We start from the raw sequence: 19,642 nt of genomic DNA, 5'->3' as shown, positions 1-19,642 counted from the left end.
GGACCAGAAGTCACGTATGGAATGTCCAGTCAATTCAACACCAACAGAGTCTCTAGGCACAAAACCTGCAGTCGTACAATAACTGGGGGCCTCACGGTAGCATGGTGGTTAGCATCAATGCTTCACAGCTCCAGGGTCCCAGGTTCGATTCCCGGCTGGGTCACTGTCTGTGCGGAGTCTGCACGTCCTCCCCCTGTGTGCGTGGGTTTCCTCCGGGTGCTCCGGTTTCCTCCCACAGTCCAAAGATGTGTGGGTTAGGTGGATTGGCCGTGATAAATTGCCCGTAGTGTAAGGTTAATGGGGGGATTGTTGGGTTACGGGTATACGGGTTACGTGGGTTGAGTAGGGTGATCATGGCTCGGCACAACATTGAGGGCTGAAGGGCCTGTTCTGTGCTGTACTGTTCTATGTTCTATGTAACTGTCCGCCTGCAGGTAAAACATCACTGTTGCAAATCCCACATCCGAGCAGCCGCAGAAAAGTCTTCCAAACGCAACTCAGCACCCACGACCAGAATGACGTTCCAGAACGGCGGCGGCAACTGGAGAACGGACTCCCCAGTGGACCACTCTGCCAGCGTCAGGAAACAACAGCAGACAGAGACGGATGAAACGTTACGCGACCAACACCAGACGTCGCTGAGAAGATACCGCATCCGGTACTTTGGGACACGTCAGACTCCAGATCACTCCCAATGGACACACTTCACAAGCCAGCCACAAAAAATTGACCCAGCGTCTGCCTTCCATGACATTACAGGCTCTGGGAAAAAAAAAACACAACAAAAAAAAACTCGGTTCCGTAGTCCACAGATAAAAAATATATTCCAGGAGGTAGCTCAGCCGAACAAGCAGCATGGCAACAGCTCTAATTCATCATCGTCGCCAATGTGACAAAGCCAGGGGAGTCCAACAAGCTTCTTAAAAGTCCTTTATTTCAGCAACATCATAGATGCACAGGGCCCGGTTACCTTTCCCCGGGTCCTTGTTCCTTGCTAGCTGGCTCTCCAGTTGTCAGCCTTTTATCCCCAGCTGGATGAGTCCTGTGAGGTTATTACAATCACCCCTGGAGTTCCATATTGATCGCCTCCCTCATGGCGGCCAGTTCTTTTTTAAAGGATGTCTTCCATCCCTGCCCCGATGTAGTGGGGGGGTGTTGCTGCCTGTTCCCTCTCCTCTGTTCGGGTCGCCGTTCACCCCCTCCCTTGTTTCGCCGCGGCCTCCGCCTCGCCTCGTGCGTCCGCTGGTCCGTCTGCTCGTTGCTCCTGCCTTGTTGCCGGCCCTTTGAATTACCATTTGCCGGCATCTTCCCTTCTGCTTCCAGTGACTTTCGGGTTGTGAGGAGTTTTGGGTGGCTTTTTGAGCCAAGAATGCTGGATAATTTGCCATTCTGGGTCCGATTGAGAGGAGAGCCATCGGATGTGCATCCGCTCAGCACATCGCCACCACCGCAAGTCTGCTGTTGCTGTTCATGTCCACACAGAATCATATAATCCCTACAGTGCAGAAGGAGGCCATTCAACCCATTGGGTCGGCACCAACCCTTCGAATAAACCCTCTACCCATATCCACTCATCCAATCACCTCTCCCTACATAAACTAACCTGCGCATCCCTGGACATTAAGGGACTATTTAGTATGGCTAACCACCTAACCTATGTATCTTTGGACTTTGGGAGAAAACTGGAGCACTCGGAGGAAACCCATGCAGACACGGGGAGAATGTACAAACTCCATACAGACAGTGACCCAAGGCTGGAATTGAACCCGGGTCGCTGGTGCTGTGAGACAGCAGTGCTAACCACTGTGTCGCCCCTATGTCTTGTCCTCCACTTTTCCACCTCTCTATTCCCACACCACGTTACCTCCTAGACACATCCCACAATCTTTAACCGAGTCTATCATAATCACACCTCTACAACTCCCTCCATCTTCACTTCTATGGCACTCTACAGATGGCTGAACCTCAGACTTGCCATTTCAATTAATATTTATCATGTTTTCTCTCTCAGTCTTTACAGTTCTGTTCCCTACAATAATGAAGTCCTCGATCTTCCTTTCATTAAAATCCATCATTACAATTATATAGTTGTTCTAAACCTTTATCATTATAACAAGCTATTATTAGAAATCTCTCATTACAATTAATTTGTCAGAAGACTATTATTAATTAAATTATTAAAAATTCACATTGTTATCTTGCTCAAATTTCTCTTTCATAAACACCAGCTTTCATTCCTGTGAGAGACAGAGTAGGACTCATTCATTGGAGACCTCTATGGAAATCTAAATACAAAGCAGGTCAAGTTCATGTGAGGAATGGTGCTAGGGTGTTCATGGTTAGTTTGAGGATCGATTGGAGGGTATTAATGGTCATGGGGTGAGGAATGATCGGGGGGGTGTCAATAGTCAGTGTGAGGAATGATGGGAGGGTGTCAATGGTCAGTGTGAGTAATGATGGGAGGGTGTCCATGGTCAGTGTGAGAAATGATGGGAGGGTGTTGATGGTCAGTGTGAGGAATGATGGGATGGTGTCAATGGTCAGTGTGAGAAATGATGGGAGGGTGTCAATGGTCAGTGTGAGGAATGATGGGAGGGTGTTGATGGTCAGTGTGAGGAATGATGGGAGGGTGTCAATGGTCAGTGTGAGAAATGATGGGAGGGTGTCAATGGTCAGTGTGAGAAATGATGGGAGGGTGTCAATGGTCATTGTAAGGAATGATGGGAGGGTGTCAATGGTCAGTGTGAGAAATGATGGGAGGGTGTCAATGGTCATTGTAAGGAATGATGGGAGGGTGTCAATGGTCAGTGTGAGTAATGATGGGAGGGTGCTGATGGTCAGTGTGAGTAATGATGGGAGAGTGTCAATGGTCAGTGTGAGGAATGATGGGAGGGTGTCAGTGGTCATTGTGAGGAATGATGGGAGGGTGTCAATGGTCAGTGTGAGGAATGATGGGAGGGTGTCAATGGTCAGTGTGAGGAATGATGGGAGGGTGTTGACGGTCAGTGTGAGGAATGATGGGAGGGTGTCAATGGTCAGTGTGAGGAATGATGGGAGGGTGCCAATGGTCAGTGTGAGGAATGATGGGAGGGTGTCAATGGTCATTGTGAGGAATGATGGGAGGGTGTCAATGGTCAGTGTGAGTAATGATGGGAGGGTGCTGATGGTCATTGTAAGTAATGATGGGAGAGTGTCAATGGTCAGTGTGAGGAATGATGGGAGGGTGTCAATGGTCATTGTGAGGAATGATGGGAGGGTGTCAATGGTCAGTGTGAGGAATGATGGGAGGGTGTCAATGGTCATTGTGAGGAATGATGGGAGGGTGTCAATGGTCAGTGTGAGGAATGATGGGAGGGTGTTGACGGTCAGTGTGAGCAATTTTGGGAGGGTGTTGATGGTCAGTGTGAGGAATGATGGGAGGGTGTTGACAGTCAGTGTGAGGAATGATGGGGAGCATGTCAATGGTCAGTGTGAGAAATAGTTGAATGGTGTTGGTGGTTCGGGTGAAGAATAGATGGAGGGTGCTGGTAGTCAGTGTGAGGAATAATATGGGGGTGTTGACAGTCAGTGTGAGGAATGATGGGGGGTGTATCAATGGTCAGTTCTAAGGCTGGAGTACCATCCTCAAGATGGGTAGTGGGAATCAGAATAATTCCCAGCTCAGTCCACCCACCTTGAGAGAATGTGTTCGCAAAGATATTTTCACTCCCAGTGGTCCATGTGGGCTGACGTTATGCAAGCCAACCTTTCGGCCATATCCACAGGGACTGCCAGGTGCAGCCTACTTTGGTGCCATGAGATTTTGTCCCAGTTATAATAAAAACAGAAAAGGCTCTCTAGCCCTCACCCCTAAGGTTCCCGACGCCCCCCCAAAAAAACACTGGGGGCGATTCTCTGATATAGAGCCCAAGTGTCCGTGCCATCGTGTTTCGCGAACCGGGCCCTGGCAGGACCGATCTGGGGGCCAGCACGGCGCTGGAGCGCTTCACGCCACTCCAGCCTCCTTTTGCGGCGCCAAGTGGGCGCCGCACCAACCTGCGCATGCGCAGGGGACTTCTTTGGTGCGACGGCTCCGAGCAATATGGCGTCAGTGTACAGGGGCCAGCCACACCATAAAGTAGGCCCAGGGGGGTAGAGGCCAGCCCACCGATCAGTGAGCTCCGATCGCGGGCCAGACCCGATCAGAGGCCCCCCCCCCCCCCCCCCCGGTGAAGGAGCCCTCCCCCCACAGGTCTCCCCCTGACCGTTCCCGCAGAGTTCCTGCCGGCAGCGACCAGGGGTGAACGGCATTGGTGGGACTCTGTCGTATTGGCGCGGCTGCTCGGCCCATGTGGGCCGAAAAATCGGCGGCCCCGTCGATTCCAGAGGCCGGCGCTGCGCTAAACGCGCCCGTGCAAATGCCGCTGATTCACCGCACCTCGGAAAATCGCGCGTTGTGGCGTCGTGATTGCAGCGATTCTCCGGCCCGGCGCGAGGCTCGGAGAATCGCCCCTTGTTTATACTCACTATCCAAGCAACCTCATGCCCTCCACATCCCCATGGCCTCTCATACCCTCCATGCCAAGGTATGTAAAAAAAAACATTTTAGAATATGCATTGATAATAGTCCACTTTCTTAAAAAATACTGCTTTTCCCTACAGCCCAAAAAAGTGTCAATTACCCAGATGTTTTTAAATACCAACAGCAGAAACTGCAGGCACTTGAAAGCTCTTTATCTTGTGTAAATAAACATTATGCAATTGACAGCATAGATCAGAGAGCCAGAGCTGTCAATCAAGTAATGGTTTCCCTGGGGCTCAGGTATATAGATATTTTAATGAATGCTTGGGCTCTCAGCCAAGAATGCATAATGAGGCATCATTACAAGTCCTCCTGTCACTACAGGGTTCATTGGTTCTACACAGTGTATAGAAATGAAATGAAATGAAAATCGCTTATTGCCACAAGTAGACTTCAAATGAAGTTACTGTGAAAAGCCCCTTGTCGTCACTTTCCGGCGCCTGTTCGGGGAGGCTGAGACGGGAATCGAACCGTGCTGCTGGCCTGCCTTGGTCTGCTTTCAAAGCCAGCGATTTAGCCCAGTGTGCTAAACAGCCCCTGTTTAGCCCCTATAGAGCATGAGTGGGCATGAAAGTGCCACAGTTTGATATGTGGGACCAAAGGAGGTAAGTGGAAGCCATACCTTGGTATGAGAGTATGAGGTTATGGGTGGGGGTCATTCTCAGCATGGTAGCATGAGGGGTGAAATAGGCTAGGTGGAGGGACATACCTTAGCATGGGGGGTATGAGGAGTTTAACCAAGTCTCCCCAAATCTGGGAAAACCCAGCCCATAGAGTCACAACATCACAGAAGGAGGCCATTTTGGCCCGTCATATCTGCCAACTATAGAATGTGTCCGTCAGAAAGCAACTAAATATGTTGTTCCCTGATCCCTGCACACAGGGACATGCCGGTTATCATGGAGACCAGTGACAATGATACCTCAGACTATATGATATGGATCATAACCAATGTAAAACAGAGGATTGTTTGGAGCTAATGTGAATGGTATCATTACACATTTTGTTGCTTCATTTACATTTTAAAATCAATATTTGTCTTATTTTAGGGCAGTAAAGGAGAACGAGGTCCCACTGGAATCCCAGGTCCTCAAGGCATCCCTGGATTTAAAGGAGATAAGGTAAGAAATGGGATTCTATGATCACTGTTGTACAGTTTGGGCACTCATTATACAGGCATACTCTCCTTTTGTACAGGAACACAACTCCATCACTATGATGGTGGGAATAGGGCTTGAAGGAACTAACTCTCGTCCTTTCCATTGGAGAATGGCATTTGAGATAGACCTGGCTTCAGGTCAGCGCAATGGTGAACAGCTCTAATCCCAGATTTTGTTTCCACTCTCTCTCCAGGGATTCCAAGGAAAAAGAGGACCCACGGGTGGTATTGTAAGTACCTAAATTGATATGACCAAATTATTTGTGCGTGTGTGTCTATATATGTGTGTGTTTATATAATAAGTGTTTATATATGTATGTGCTTATAAGTGTGTATGTGTTTTTATATGTGTGTGCATATGTGTGTTTCTATATGTGTATGTTTGTGTGTGTGTGTGTTTATATGTGTGTGCATATATGTGGTTGTGCATGTGTGTTTATATATGTGTGTATGTTTATATGTGTGTTTATATATATATATGTGCGTGTATGTTTATAGGTGTGTGTTTATATATGCGCGTGTGTTTATATGTTTGTATGTTTATATGTGTGTGTGTTTCTATGTGTGTGTGTTTGTGTATATGTTTATATATGTGTGCATGTGTGTATGTTTATATGTGTATGTTTATATTTGTGTGTGCATGTGTTTATATATGTTTATATGTGTGTGTGTGTGTTTAAGTATGTTTGTGCATGTGTTTATATATGTGTGTATGTTTATATTTGTGTGTGTTTTTATATATGCACAGGTGTTTATATATGTGTATGTTTATATGTGTATGTGTTTATATACGCGTGTATGTTTATATGTGTATGTTTATATATATATGTGTGTGTTTATGTATGCTTGTATGTTTATATGTGTATGTTTATATATGTGTGTGCGTGTGTGTTTATATATGCGTGTATGTTTATTTGTGTGTTTATATCTGTGTGTCTGTTTATATATGCGTGTTTATGTATGCTTGTATGTTTATATGTGTTTATATATGTGTGTGCGTGTGTGTTTATATATGCGTGTATGTTTATATGTGTATGTGTTTATATATGTGTGTGTGTGTTTATGTATGCTTGTATGTTTATATATGTGTGTGCGTGTCTGTTTATATATGCGTGTATGTTTATATGTGTATGTGTTTATATATATGTGTGTGTTGATCAGGCTGGCAGGATCCCTAGGCAGACTGTTAAGAAGGAGGGGTGGGAGTGAGCAGCGATTTACAGCAGACTGGGGATAATACAAAAAGCCACATCCTAGTCCATAACCAGCAGTGAGCAGCGAGGGGTAAGGAATCAGAGCTAAGAGTTTAATTTAATTATTTATCTAAATATTAAAGGGAGTGTCCTTCATATATAAAACGTCCCAAAGTCTAAGGCCTGAATTTTATGTTTGGTGCGCCTGCGAGGTCAGTGTGGGCAAGAGCGTCTGTGAAATCTGCTATCACCCAAGATTGCGTTGTTAAAGTGATACTACACTGGATGGTCAATTAATGAAACGCATTCTAAAATGCTGAGCGCTGCCAGGGAGAGTGGGTACCAATAGAAGGGAGGGTGCGGGTTGGCGCTTCCAATGTGCTGCCTCCAGGGGACAGGCTGAGGGAGCTGCGAGCTTGTTAAAAACATAAATATCAGTGCAGAAACTTTGCCACAAGTGTCTAGACAGCACAATCATAACCCTGAATTCCCCCGGTCCTGGATCGAGGATGTAACTGAAAGGTCAAGGCTGCTCAACCGTAGAGGGAGTCAGACAACGTAAAGTCACCTCTTCCCCCCCCCCCCCCCCCCCCCCCCACTCAATTGCTGTTTAACTAATTTAAATTTGCTTCCGACTCACGCCTGCTCACCAAAATATCACACGAGGCCTCAATGACGGCGGGACATGCACCCAACATCTTCTCGTGCGATTCTACGCACTTCCAGGCTGGGCATGTTGCCTGGCCAAGCAACGTAAAACTCTGACCTAAGGACAGGGCAAGCCCAAGAGTGGCACAGGAGGAATGACAGAAAGTTTTATCACAGAACCAGGAAGGGTAGCATGGGTACGTCGGCAGGTAAACTTCTAATTTATCTACATCTTAAAGTAGATCATTAATTACTTTAAACACTAAGATTTGGTGAACTGGAGCCTGAGATATACATATTGCGGGGCATCAGGGAGGAGGAGAGTGACCTGGGCACTTTGATCCAGGAAGCAGTCACATCCCTTAGCATAAGAAAGGGTCTGGGTCTGGTTAGTGGGCCGGGACAAGAAGGGTTTTCTGTGATTCAGACAAATGGGTGGCAGCAAAGTCTGCAAGATGATAAGCAAGCTGGCAATGGTCCTGGAGGCCTTTCTGTTTGGGGGAAGGAATGTGGTTGTGCTAGTTCCCAGAGACGGGATAGACTGGGGGATAAATATTGTTCTTGGAAACTGCAACAGTTAAGAATGTTAAGACCATCAACTCTCTACCCTCTCAACACATTCCTCTTAATATCTTGAAAACTTTGGTTAAATCATCCCTGAACTTTCTAAATTCCAGTGACTGCAATTCCTACTCTGTCTGAACTTTCCTCATCTTTTGCTTCTTGGAGTCCAGTGGCTGGATTTTATGCTTCCTGGCTGGTGGTATGGGAGGTGGATGGACAATATCTGCGGCCTACCTACCTGCAGTTTTACCAGAAAGGGGCATGACACCCACTGGATTCAACATCTTCCTTTAAGGCAATTTTGAGCCTTTAAGTTGGCAATTGTTGCCATCCCAATAATTAAACGAATAACCAAACTCTGCAACCTTGGACTTGATCCCTCCCTGTGCAGCTGGATCCTTGACATCCTCAACAACAGACCACAATCTGTCAGCTGTGAACAGCAGTGATTCCCAGCTCTGATCCTTGAGGAATACCACTTCCCACCTTCTGCCACTCTGAATAACGACCCTTTCCTCCCACTGTCTGTTTTCTGGATTGAAGTTAGCAATCCATTCTGCCACTCATCTCCTAACTCCACATTCTCTGACCTTATTCATTTGTCTATTATTGGAACTTGATCAAAAGCCTTTTGTAAATCCAGAATAACATCCATTGCATCCATTGTCTACTCTCCATGTTACCCCCTCCCCAAAAAAAATCAATAAGTTTGTTGAAGTAATATTATCCTTTTACTTATTACTAAATCTAACATGGATGTCACCTTATTGGTTCTCGGACATATTGTTCCATGCACTCACGTCTTCCCATCTCTGAAACCTTCTCACGCTCCACAACCTTCCTACCCCTTGATCATACCCAATTTTAATTGTTCCACATTGGTGCCTGAGGCCTAAGTTTTGGAATTCCCTTCATACATCTTCTCCCCTCTCTGTCTCACTCTCTTCCTTTAAGACGCTCCTTAAACCTGCCTCTGTGATCAAGCTTTCGATCAGCTGCTCTGTTTTCTCACGTCATTCAGTGTCATTGTGAATTGTTTTGGCGATATTTTTCTACTACAGATACTGGTTGTTGTTGTTGTCCGAGTCTAGCTGTTTGTATTTGTGCTTCGAGTATTTGTGCTGTGTGTGTCAGTGCTGTGTGTGTTTGTGCTGTGTGTGTCTGTGTTGTGTGTGTTTGTGCTGTGTGTTTGTGCTGTGTCTGTGTTGTGTGTGTGTCTGTGTTGTGTGTGTTTGTGCTGTGTCTGTGTTGTGTGTGTCGTGTGTGTGTTTGTGCTGTGTCTGTTGTGTGTGTCTGTGTTGTGTGTGTTTGTGCTGTATATGTGTTGTGTGTGTCTGTGTTGTGTGTGTCTGTGTTGTGTGTGTTTATGCTGTGTCTGTGTTGTGTGTCTGTGTTGTGTGTGTCTGTGTTGTGTGTGTTTACGCTGTATCTGTGTTGTGTGTGTCTGTGTTGTGTGTGTTTGTGCTGTGCCTGTGTTGTGTGTGTCTGTGTTGTGTGTGTTTGTGCTGTGTCTGTGCTGTGTCTGTGTTTGTGCTGTGTCTGTGTTGTGTGTGTCTGTGTTGTGTGTGTTTGTGCTGTGTCTGTGTTGTGTGTGTCTGTGTTGTGTGTGTTTGTGCTGTGTCTGTGTTGTGTGTGTTTGTGCTGTGTCTGTGTTGTGTGTGTCTGTGTTGTGTGTGTCTGTGTTGTGTGTGTTTGTGCTGTGTCTGTGTTGTGTGTGTCTGTGTTGTGTGTGTTTGTGCTGTGTCTGTGTTGTGTGTGTTTGTGCTGTGTCTGTGTTGTGTGTGTCTGTGTTGTGTGTGGGGGTCTTCCTGACATTCACTGATTCTGTTTTGCAATCGTAATGTTGGCAAAGAAGGGGCTGGTGTAATTGTCTCGATAAATCCGATTGTTTACATTGCTTATTGTAGGGTGACCCGGGAGTGGAAGGATTGGATGGCGACAAAGGTGAAAAGGTAAGATCCTGGAGAGGGGATCCTACACGTGGGTTCAAGATAGAGTTAAAGTTTACAACATGCTTGAATTAAGTGCCGCTGGTCCTGAAGAATGGTGGTTATGAACACCAACCTCCCTCATCCCCACTACATACCCACCTGGAACCAGACTGCAGTGATGAGGAAGAAATCGAGCTTTCATTCTGACTTGTGCCTCCCCTGAGCTACCCAGAAAATATCACGCAAAATGTCTCAATTGTCCCCCTATTCCTCGGGTGTTTAATGATGTGACAGGCCTTAAGGCATGAGATGGAACATAAGAGGTAGGCACGATGGTACAGTGATTAGCAACGCTGCCTCACAGCGCCAAAGACACAGGTTCAATTCCCAACTGTCTGTCTGGATTTTGCACATTCTCCCCGTGTCTGCATGGGTTTCCTCCACATGCTCTGATTTCTCCCACAGCCCAAAGATGTACAGGCTATTTGGAATTGCCTTGTGTAGTTTTAACATGGTTTCCCTATTTTTATACTCCATTCCCTTTGAAACAAAGTCCAACATTCCATTTGCCTTCCCAATTACCTTCTGAATTTGCATGCTAACGCTTTGTGATTTATGCACAAGGTTCCCCCAGGTTGTTCCGGGCTGCAGCTTTCTGCAGCCTTTCTCCATTTAAATAGTATTCAGCTCCTTTATTCTTCATACTAAAGTGAATGATTTCAGAATTTACTACATTATATTCCATCTGCTAAGTTTTTGCTCGGGTCAGGGTCATCATCTTGAAACTGATCAGTTTCTGGGCGGGATTTTCCCATGCCGAGCCGTATTTATTACGCGGCTGGGCCCTGAATCCCCACGCCATCTTGCCTCGGGGCCGGCGCGTTGAGGAAGTCCCTCACGCATTCGCGGGTTGGCGAGGCGCCAAGTTGGTGCCGGGAAGGGAGGCTGGAGCGGCGTGAACCGCTCCAGCGCCGTGTGGGGGTCAGAATCGGTCGTGCCTGCGCCCGAATCGCATCCTCTATGCCTGTGTCCTTTTTAATTTTCTCTTTTATCAGGATAGTTACTCTCAAACTCGTATCCAATGAGGGGCAGACGGTTAGAAAGGAATTGGTTCCCAGTGTAATAATCAAAAGAACCGTCTGGCAGACCCATATATCAGAGCAATGCTCCACCGGGGAGCTGGAGGGAAGCAGCAAGTCCAGTATCAAAACCCAGCTCAGAGAGCCCGTCTCCAACCCATAGACCCCGTCTCCAACCCATAGACCCCGTCTTCAGCCCAGTGACCCCGATTTCAGCCTAGAGACACCGCCTTCAGCATAGAGACGCTGTCCTCAGCCCAGAGACCAGGGGCAAAATTCTCCGACCCCCAGCATTCTCCGACCCCTAAACCCTGTGCCATGTTTAGACCTCAAATGCCAGAGTGAAGCCACATTGGCAGAGAGGAGATCCGCAATAAAATCTCTCCTCTCAAATACTCTGCTCCTGGGGAGTGGGCCCCTCTGCGGCTGGGGAGTGGGCCCCTCTGCTCCTGGGGAGTGGGCCCCTCTGCTCCAGGGGAGTGGGCCCCTCTGCTCCAGGGGAGTGGGCCCCTCTGCTCCTGGGGTGTGGGCCCCTCTGCGGCTGGGGAGTGGGCCCCTCTGCTCCTGGGGAGTGGGCCCCTCTGCTCCTGGGGAGTGGGCCCCTCTGCTCCAGGGGAGTGGGCCCCTCTGCTCCTGGGGTGTGGGCCCCTCTGCTCCTGGGGTGTGGGCCCCTCTGCGGCTGGGGTGTGGGCCCCTCTGCTCCTGGGGTGTGGGCCCCTCTGCGGCTGGGGAGTGGGCCCTCTGCTCCTGGGGAGTGGGCACCTCTGCTCCAGGGGAGTGGGCCCTCTGCTCCTGGGGAGTGGGCACCTCTGCTCCAGGGGAGTGGGCACCTCTGCTCCAGGGGAGTGGGCACCTCTGCTCCAGGGGAGTGGGCACCTCTGCGGCTGGGGAGTGGGCCCCTCTGCTCCAGGGGAGTGGGCCCCTCTGCTCCTGGGGTGTGGGCCCCTCTGCTCCTGGGGTGTGGGCCCCTCTGCTCCTGGGATGTGGGCACCTCTGCTCCAGGGGAGTGGGCACCTCTGCTCCAGGGGAGTGGGCACCTCTGCGGCTGGGGAGTGGGCCCCTCTGCTCCAGGGGAGTGAGCCCCTCTGCTCCTGGGGTGTGGGCCCCTCTGCGGCTGGGGAGTGGGCCCCTCTGCTCCTGGGGAGTGGGCCCCTCTGCTCCTGGGGAGTGGGCCCCTCTGCTCCAGGGGAGTGGGCACCTCTGCTCCAGGGGAGTGGGCACCTCTGCTCCAGGGGAGTGGGCCCCTCTGCGGCTGGGGAGTGGGCCCCTCTGCGGCTGGGGAGTGGGCCCCTCTGCGGCTGGGGAGTGGGCACCTCTGCTCCAGGGGAGTGGGCCCCTCTGCTCCAGGGGAGTGGGCACCTCTGCGGCTGGGGAGTGGGCCCCTCTGCGGCTGGGGAGTGGGCCCCTCTGCGGCTGGGGAGTGGGAACCTCTGCAGGTGGGGAGTGGGCCCCTCTGCGGCTGGGGAGTGGGCCCCTCTGCAGCTGGGGAGTGGGCACCTCTGCGGCTGGGTCTGGGCCCTTTTGAAGGCTCAGGAAGACTGGGCCAAGCTGTCAAATTTCTCACAAATAAAACACAAAAACCAGACTCTGGACAGGTGAGAGAAAACGGACTCCTCTAAAACCCGAGGGGCTGTGTCCAATCCAGCTGCACTTTGATGTCTATCTGTTTGTATCTTTGTTAAGTTGTTAAAATTGAGCTGAGAATATTTTCTGTCTATCCTCACAGGGAGACTCAGGGGAGCCCGGAGTGACAGGACAGGTCAGTCTGATTACAGTTTAAAGCCTTGGGTACTGTTCCAAAAATACGTTTCATGGAATGTTAATATTTACCCTAATAATCTTTCAGGCGGGTTTACAAAGTCTCGCTCCCTGATTGTAACACAAGTGTGAGACCTTGTAGCTGTGAGGTTACTGCTGCATTACCTGATATTAGACGCCATAGATCGTGGTAGCTGCTGCTGTACTGTGGGGAGATGAAAGTGGGTGTGGGGAATGTATGCGTGTTTGGGGGTGGGGGGGGTATGTGAATCGATGGGAAGGGGGTGGCACCAATTGTGCTGATGACAGACCCACGGGAGTCTAACTTTGCATTGTCCCCTTGCAGCAAGGTGTAATTGGGGAGCCAGGCTATCGGGGTCCATCTGGTAACCCAGGAGAGCCCGGGGCACAGGGCCGGGTTGGATTGCCTGGCCCCCGAGGTCCCAACGGAGAGCGTGGTGTTACCGGAGCAACAGGCCGACAAGGAATCGCTGTAAGTATCTCCGCGGTGTTACATAGGCAGTGGTCTCCTCACTAGAGTCTGCCAAGAGAGAGGGAACAGAGATTAGAGATCAAGTACAACAAGCACAGACCGCCCCCCCCCCCCCCAACCCGACCCCCCAACACACAAAATAAGATGACCGCGACTTCACTGTGCTACTTCTGAACCATGTGGAGGACAGTGAGAGACTTCAAGAGGACAGTTTGGTGGAGTGGGCGGACAGGTGGAAGATGAAATTGAATGCAGGGGAGTGTGAAGTGATTCATTTTGGCAGGAAGATTGAGTAAGACAATGTAAGGGGTACAATTCGAAAGGAGACGGGGGGGCAGAGGGACTGGGGACACCTGTGCTAAAAACTGTTCAACGTGGTGGGACTGTTTGGGAAGAGGCTGAAAAAGACGAAGGGAACTAGTGATGTTGATTTATGATGAATCTTTAAAAAACACTGGGCTAGATCCGCCGCCACTCACCGTCGGCAGTGGAGTTCCCGATGCGGCAGAGAATCCAGCGTCGGGAAAAACAGGATGTCGCCTTCCGATTCTCTGGTTCCCCTGCTGACAGCAGCATCGAGTTTAGTGCCTCATGCCAGCGGGAGGAGGCAAATGGGTCAAAATGACTGATGTGAGTCCTATTAACGGGCTGGAAACCGGATTCTCCACACCTCCATGATTCACAGGCCTTCTGGGCCGAAATTCATGTGGCCGTGGATTGGAACAAGTATTTCCCAGCGTGGCCCTGGCGTGATGGACCTCACGGTGGACCAAGGGGGTAAGAATTTAAGGTAGGTGCCACCCAATACCACCAGGGGGCCTCCTCTTCCCCACAATGCAAACCCTGTTCACCCCAGTGTTTGATGGGGTCTGTGGTCAACCCACTCCGCCAAAACCCAGCTGCCCCGCAACAATATAACCCTGAAGCAACAGTCATTGTTTCCGAGTGGGAGGTCTGCCCCCATCTGGGAGGAGGAGTCAGCCGCAGGGACCCAATCTGATTGGCTGCAGCTCAGCTGTCCCACCAGCGCCCGGTTAATGTGGTGGTCATTGCTGGGACTACAGGCAATCCGCAGAGAAGCAGTGCCCTGGACCCTGCTCCTCAGCCTATGGTGGGGTTTTCAAATGGTCCTGCCTGGCCGTACACAGCAAGGGCGGATGTGTGAGGGGACTACGTTTTAGAGTCTAGTATGGGAAAGTCTTCAAAGAGCGGGCATGTTCTTGGGGGGGGGACGCTTGTTGGTATGGAGCACGCCCCAAAGGAACTGCTGCCAAACCCCAGCCCCTTCACTTCCTGCCCAACAGCAGCTAGTACAGTGAAAGCTGCTGGTCTGGACGCCTCATTCCGTGTTTCCTTCCTGCACAAAGGTGACATGAGGCCCTTCAATGGCCATTAATTGGCCACATCGGCTGGGGCGGGGGGTGCTGCCTCGTGCCTTGTGCACCGTAAAATGGGAGACAATTGCAGGTTGAACAGGAAGGCTATAGGCCACTCATTTTATTTTACAAACGTCGCCATCATAAAATACAACGGTGGGGTGTTGGGGTGCTAAAATCTAACCCCATGTTCCTGTATTATCACAAGTGGTTGCAATGTCATTAGGGGCCAGTTGGGGGTGATGCAGAGCTTCTTTTTGATACACTGTGTCAACAGTGCCACCAAGAGCCTGACTAAGATACTGCATCTGAAGTGTCTCACTGCAGAAACTAAATAAACTCTCATGAAACGGGACAGTTTCTTTTGAATCACAAAACTGAGAACAATGTGCAAATAATATCTTAGTTATTCATGACCAGGGAATGTAAATATTGTGCAGTATAGTTATCTCCTCAGTAGAACAGCACAGAGTTGTGAGCGAGCACTGATTTTTAAGGCAGGGTGGGTCACACTCTGATCTCCTCACTCCAGCAGTACGAGGCTCTCATCCCTTTCTCTACCTTTCCACAGGGGCGGGATGCTGGAGATCAGCATATTGTTGAGGTTGTCCTGAAAATGATGCAAGGTCAGTGCTGAGAGTTCATCATATAAAATACTTTAAAAAGACACTGTGCATTAATAAACATTGCCGCAGGTAGATAGTATGTCTTTGTTAGTGTGTCTCTCGGTCAATGTGTCTCTGTCAATGTTTGTATCTGTCAGTGTGTGCAGATACAAACACTGACAGAGATGCACTGGCAGAGACACATACTGTCAATGTGTCTCTCTGTAAGTGTTTCTCTCGGTCAGTGTGTGTCGCTCTGCCTGTGTATATATATCTGTCGCTGTGTGTGTATCTCTGACAGTGTATATCTGTCAATGTGTGTCTCTCTGTCACTGTGTCGCTGTCAATGTGTGTGTCGCTGTCAATGTGTGTGTCGCTGTCACTGTGTGTGTCTCTGTCGGTATGTGTGTCTCTCTGTCAGTGTGTGTGTGTCTCTCTGTCAGTGTGTGTGTGTGTCTCTGTCAGTGTGTGTGTCAGTAAGGATGTGTCTCTGTCAGCATGTGTCTCTCTGTCAGCGTGTGTCTCTCTGTCAGTGTGTGTGTGTGTATCTTTTGTCAGTGTGTATCTCTATCATTGTGTCTCTCTGTCACTGTGTGTGTCTCTGTGGGTATGTGTGATTCTGTCAGTGTATGTCTCTCTGTTAGTGTGTGTATCTGTGTCATTGTGTGTGCGTCAGTCAGTGTGTGTGTGTGCCAGTCAGCATTTGTCTCTCAGTGTGTGTGTCTCTGTCAGTATGTGTGTCAGTAAGTGTGTGTGACAGTAAGGATGAGTCTCTGTTAGTATGTGTGTCTCTGTCAGTGCGTCTCTGTTACTGTTTTTCTTTGTGTGTGTGTGTGTGTGTTTGTGTGTCTCTGTCAGCCTGTTTCCCTCTGTCAGTGTGCGTGTCTCTATATTTGTGTGTGTCTCTGTCAATGTGTATCTCTCTGTCATTGTGTCTGTCTCTGTCGCTATGTGTGATTCTGTCAGTGTATGGCTCTTTGTCAATGTGTGTCTCTCTGTCGGTATGTGTGTGCTTCTGTCGGTATGTGTGTCTCTGTCAGTGTGCGTCTCTCTGTCAATGTGCGTCTCTCTGTTAGTGTGCGTCTCTCTGTTAGTGTGCGTCTCTCTGTTAGTGTGCGTCTCTCTGTCAGTGTGCGTCTCTCTGTTAGTGTGCGTCTCTCTGTCAGTGTGCGTCTCTCTGTTAGTGTGCGTCTCTCTGTTAGTGTGCGTCTCTCTGTCAGTGTGCGTCTCTCTGTCAGTGTGCGTCTCTCTGTTAGTGTGCGTCTCTCTGTTAGTGTGCGTCTCTCTGTCAATGTGCGTCTCTCTGTTAGTGTGCGTCTCTCTGTTAGTGTGCGTCTCTCTGTCAGTGTGCGTCTCTCTGTTAGTGTGCGTCTCTCTGTCAGTGTGCGTCTCTCTGTTAGTGTGCGTCTCTCTGTCAGTGTGCGTCTCTCTGTTAGTGTGCGTCTCTCTGTTAGTGTGCGTCTCTCTGTCAGTGTGCGTCTCTCTGTCAGTGTGCGTCTCTCTGTTAGTGTGCGTCTCTCTGTCAGTGTGCGTCTCTCTGTCAGTGTGCGTCTCTCTGTTAGTGTGCGTCTCTCTGTTAGTGTGCGTCTCTCTGTCAGTGTGCGTCTCTCTGTTAGTGTGCGTCTCTCTGTCAGTGTGCGTCTCTCTGTCAGTGTGCGTCTCTCTGTCAGTGTGCGTCTCTCTGTCAGTGTGCGTCTCTCTGTTAGTGTGCGTCTCTCTGTTAGTGTGCGTCTCTCTGTCAGTGTGCGTCTCTCTGTCAGTGTGCGTCTCTCTGTTAGTGTGCGTCTCTCTGTTAGTGTGCGTCTCTCTGTTAGTGTGCGTCTCTCTGTTAGTGTGCGTCTCTCTGTTAGTGTGCGTCTCTCTGTTAGTGTGCGTCTCTCTGTTAGTGTGCGTCTCTCTGTCAATGTGTGTCTCTCTGTCACTGTGTCTGTCTCTGTCGCTATGTGTGATTCTGTCAGTGTATGGCTCTCTGTCAATGTGTGTCTCTCTGTCGGTGTATGTGCTTCTGTCGGTATGTTTGTCTCAGTCAGTGTGTCTCTCAGTGTGTGTCTCTGTCAGTGTGTGCCAGTCAGTAAGTATGTGGGTCAGTAAGGATGAGTCTCTGTCAGCGTGTGTGTCTGTCAGTGTGTCTCTCTGTCACTGTGTGCTTCACTCTGTCACTGTGTGTGTCTCTCTATCACTGTCTGTGTCACTGTCAGTGTGTGTGTTTCTCTGTTAGTGTGTGTGTCTGTGTAAGTGTGTGTCACCGTCAGTGTGCGTCTGTGTGTCTCTCTGTCAGTGTGTCTCTGTGTGTGTATCTCTCCGTCAGTGTGTGTATGTGTGTGTGTATCTCTCTGTCAGTGTGTATCTCTCTGTCAGTGTGTTGTCTGTCAGTGTGTGTGCCAGTCAGCATGTCTCTCTGTCAGTGTGTGTTGTCTGTCAGTGTGTGTGCCAGTCAGCATGTCTCTCTGTCTGTATGTTGTCTGTCAGTGTGTGTGCCAGTCAGCATGTCTCTCTGTCAGTGTGTGTTGTCTGTCAGTGTGTGTGCCAGTCAGCATGTCTCTCTGTCAGTGTGTGTCTCTCTGTCAGTGTGTGTGCCAGTCAGCATGTCTCTCTGTCTGTGTGTTGTCTGTCAGTGTATGTGCCAGTCAGCATGTCTCTCTGTCAGTGTGTGTCTCTCTGTCAGTGTGTGTCTATGTTTGTGTGTATCTCTCTGTCAGTGTGTGTTGTCTGTCAGTGTGTGTGCCAGTCAGCATGTCTCTCTGTCAGTGTGTGTCTATGTTTGTGTGTGTGTGTCTGTCAGTGTGTGTTTGTCAGTGTGTGTGCCAGACAGCATTTGACTCTCAGTGTTTGTCTCTGTATTTATGTGTGTCTCTGTCAATGTATGTGTGTCTCTGTGGGTATGTGTGATTCTGTCACAGTGTGTCTCTCTGTCATTGTGTGTGTGTGTGTGTGTCAGTCAGTCAGTGTGTTTGTCACTGTCAGTGTCCGTATCTGCACACACTGACAGAGACACACTGACAGAGAGACACATTGATAGAGACACACATTGACAGTGTGTCTCGATCTGTCAGTGTGTATATGCCTGTCACTGTGGGTGTATCTCTGACAGTGTGTATCTATCAATGTGTGTATCTGTCAACGTGTGTCTCTCAGTCACTATGTGTGTCACTGTCGGTATGTGTGATTCTGTCAGTATGTGTGTCTCTGTCAGTGTGTGTCTCTGACGGAGCGTGTGTCTCTGTCAGTGTCTCTCTGTCAATGTCTCTCTGGAGTGTGTCTCTGTCAGTGTGTCTCTTTCTGTCAGTGTGTTCGTCACTGTCAGTGTGGGCCTCTCTGTAGGTCTCACTGTCAGTACGTGTGTCTCTGTATTTGTGTGTGTCTCTGGAATTATGTGTGTCTGTCAGTGTGTCTCGCTGTAAGTGTTTCTCTCGGTCAGTGTGTGTCTCTCTGCCTGTGTGTATTTGTCTGTCAGTGTGAGTGTGTATCTCTGTCAATGTGTGTGTCTCTGTCGGTATGTGTGATTCTGTCGGTATGTGTGTCTCTGTCAGTATGTGTGTCTCTGTCAGTATGTGTGTTTCTGTCAGTGTGTGTGTCACCATTAGTGTGTGTGTCACCGTTAGTGTGTGTGTGCGTCTCTCTCTGTCGGTGTGTCTCTCTCTGTCAGTGTGTTCGTCACTGTCAGTGTGTGTCTCTCTGTCAGTCTGTGACTGTCTGTCAGTGTTCGTATCTGCACACATTGACAGAGACACACTGACAGAGAGACACACTGATAGAGACACACATTGACAGTGTGTGTGGCTCTGTCAGTCTCAATATGTCTGTCACTGTGTGTGTATCTCCGACAGTGTGTATCTTCTGTCAACGTGTGTCTCTCAGTCACTGTGTGTGTCGCTGTCGGTATGTGTGATTCTGTCAGTGTGTGTCTCTCTGTCAGTGTTTGTATCTGTCAGTGTTTGTAGATACGAACACTGAGAGACACACACACACACACTGACAGAGACACACACACTGACAGTGACGAACATACTGACAGAGAGACGCGCACACACACACTGACAGAGACACTCACTGACAGAGAGAGACACTGACAGAGACACACACAGTGACTGAGAGACACACGCTGTCGGTATGTGTGATTCTGTCAGTGCGTGCCTCTCTGTCAGTGTGTGTCTCTCTGTCAGTGTGTCTCTCTGTCAGTGTGTGTCTCTGTCAGTGTGTGCCTCTGTCAGTCAGTGTGTTCGTCACTGTCAGTGTGTGTGTCTCTCTGTCAGTGTTCGTATCTGCACACACTGA

The 19,642-nt window shown here is 49.3% G+C and overlaps 1 protein-coding gene across 2 annotated transcripts in view; it reads left to right on the top strand.

Annotated features, from left to right (window-relative positions):
• Nucleotides 1-19,642, top strand: part of col9a2 (procollagen, type IX, alpha 2) — a 202,525-nt gene that overhangs the window by 160,538 nt on the left and 22,345 nt on the right. For both annotated transcript variants that reach the window (XM_038801996.1, XM_038801988.1), the window contains 6 exons: nt 5,611-5,682; nt 5,915-5,950; nt 10,033-10,077; nt 12,862-12,894; nt 13,240-13,386; nt 15,334-15,388. In XM_038801996.1, the coding sequence (XP_038657924.1) occupies nt 5,611-5,682; nt 5,915-5,950; nt 10,033-10,077; nt 12,862-12,894; nt 13,240-13,386; nt 15,334-15,388 (388 nt within the window). The remainder of the gene's footprint in view (nt 1-5,610; nt 5,683-5,914; nt 5,951-10,032; nt 10,078-12,861; nt 12,895-13,239; nt 13,387-15,333; nt 15,389-19,642) is intronic.

Source organism: Scyliorhinus canicula, chromosome 1, assembly GCF_902713615.1.
Source record: "Scyliorhinus canicula chromosome 1, sScyCan1.1, whole genome shotgun sequence".
In the NCBI taxonomy this organism is placed as follows: Eukaryota; Metazoa; Chordata; class Chondrichthyes; order Carcharhiniformes; family Scyliorhinidae; genus Scyliorhinus; species Scyliorhinus canicula.
Note: the sequence above shows the minus strand (reverse complement) of the source record. Positions and strands in the feature narration are given on the sequence as shown.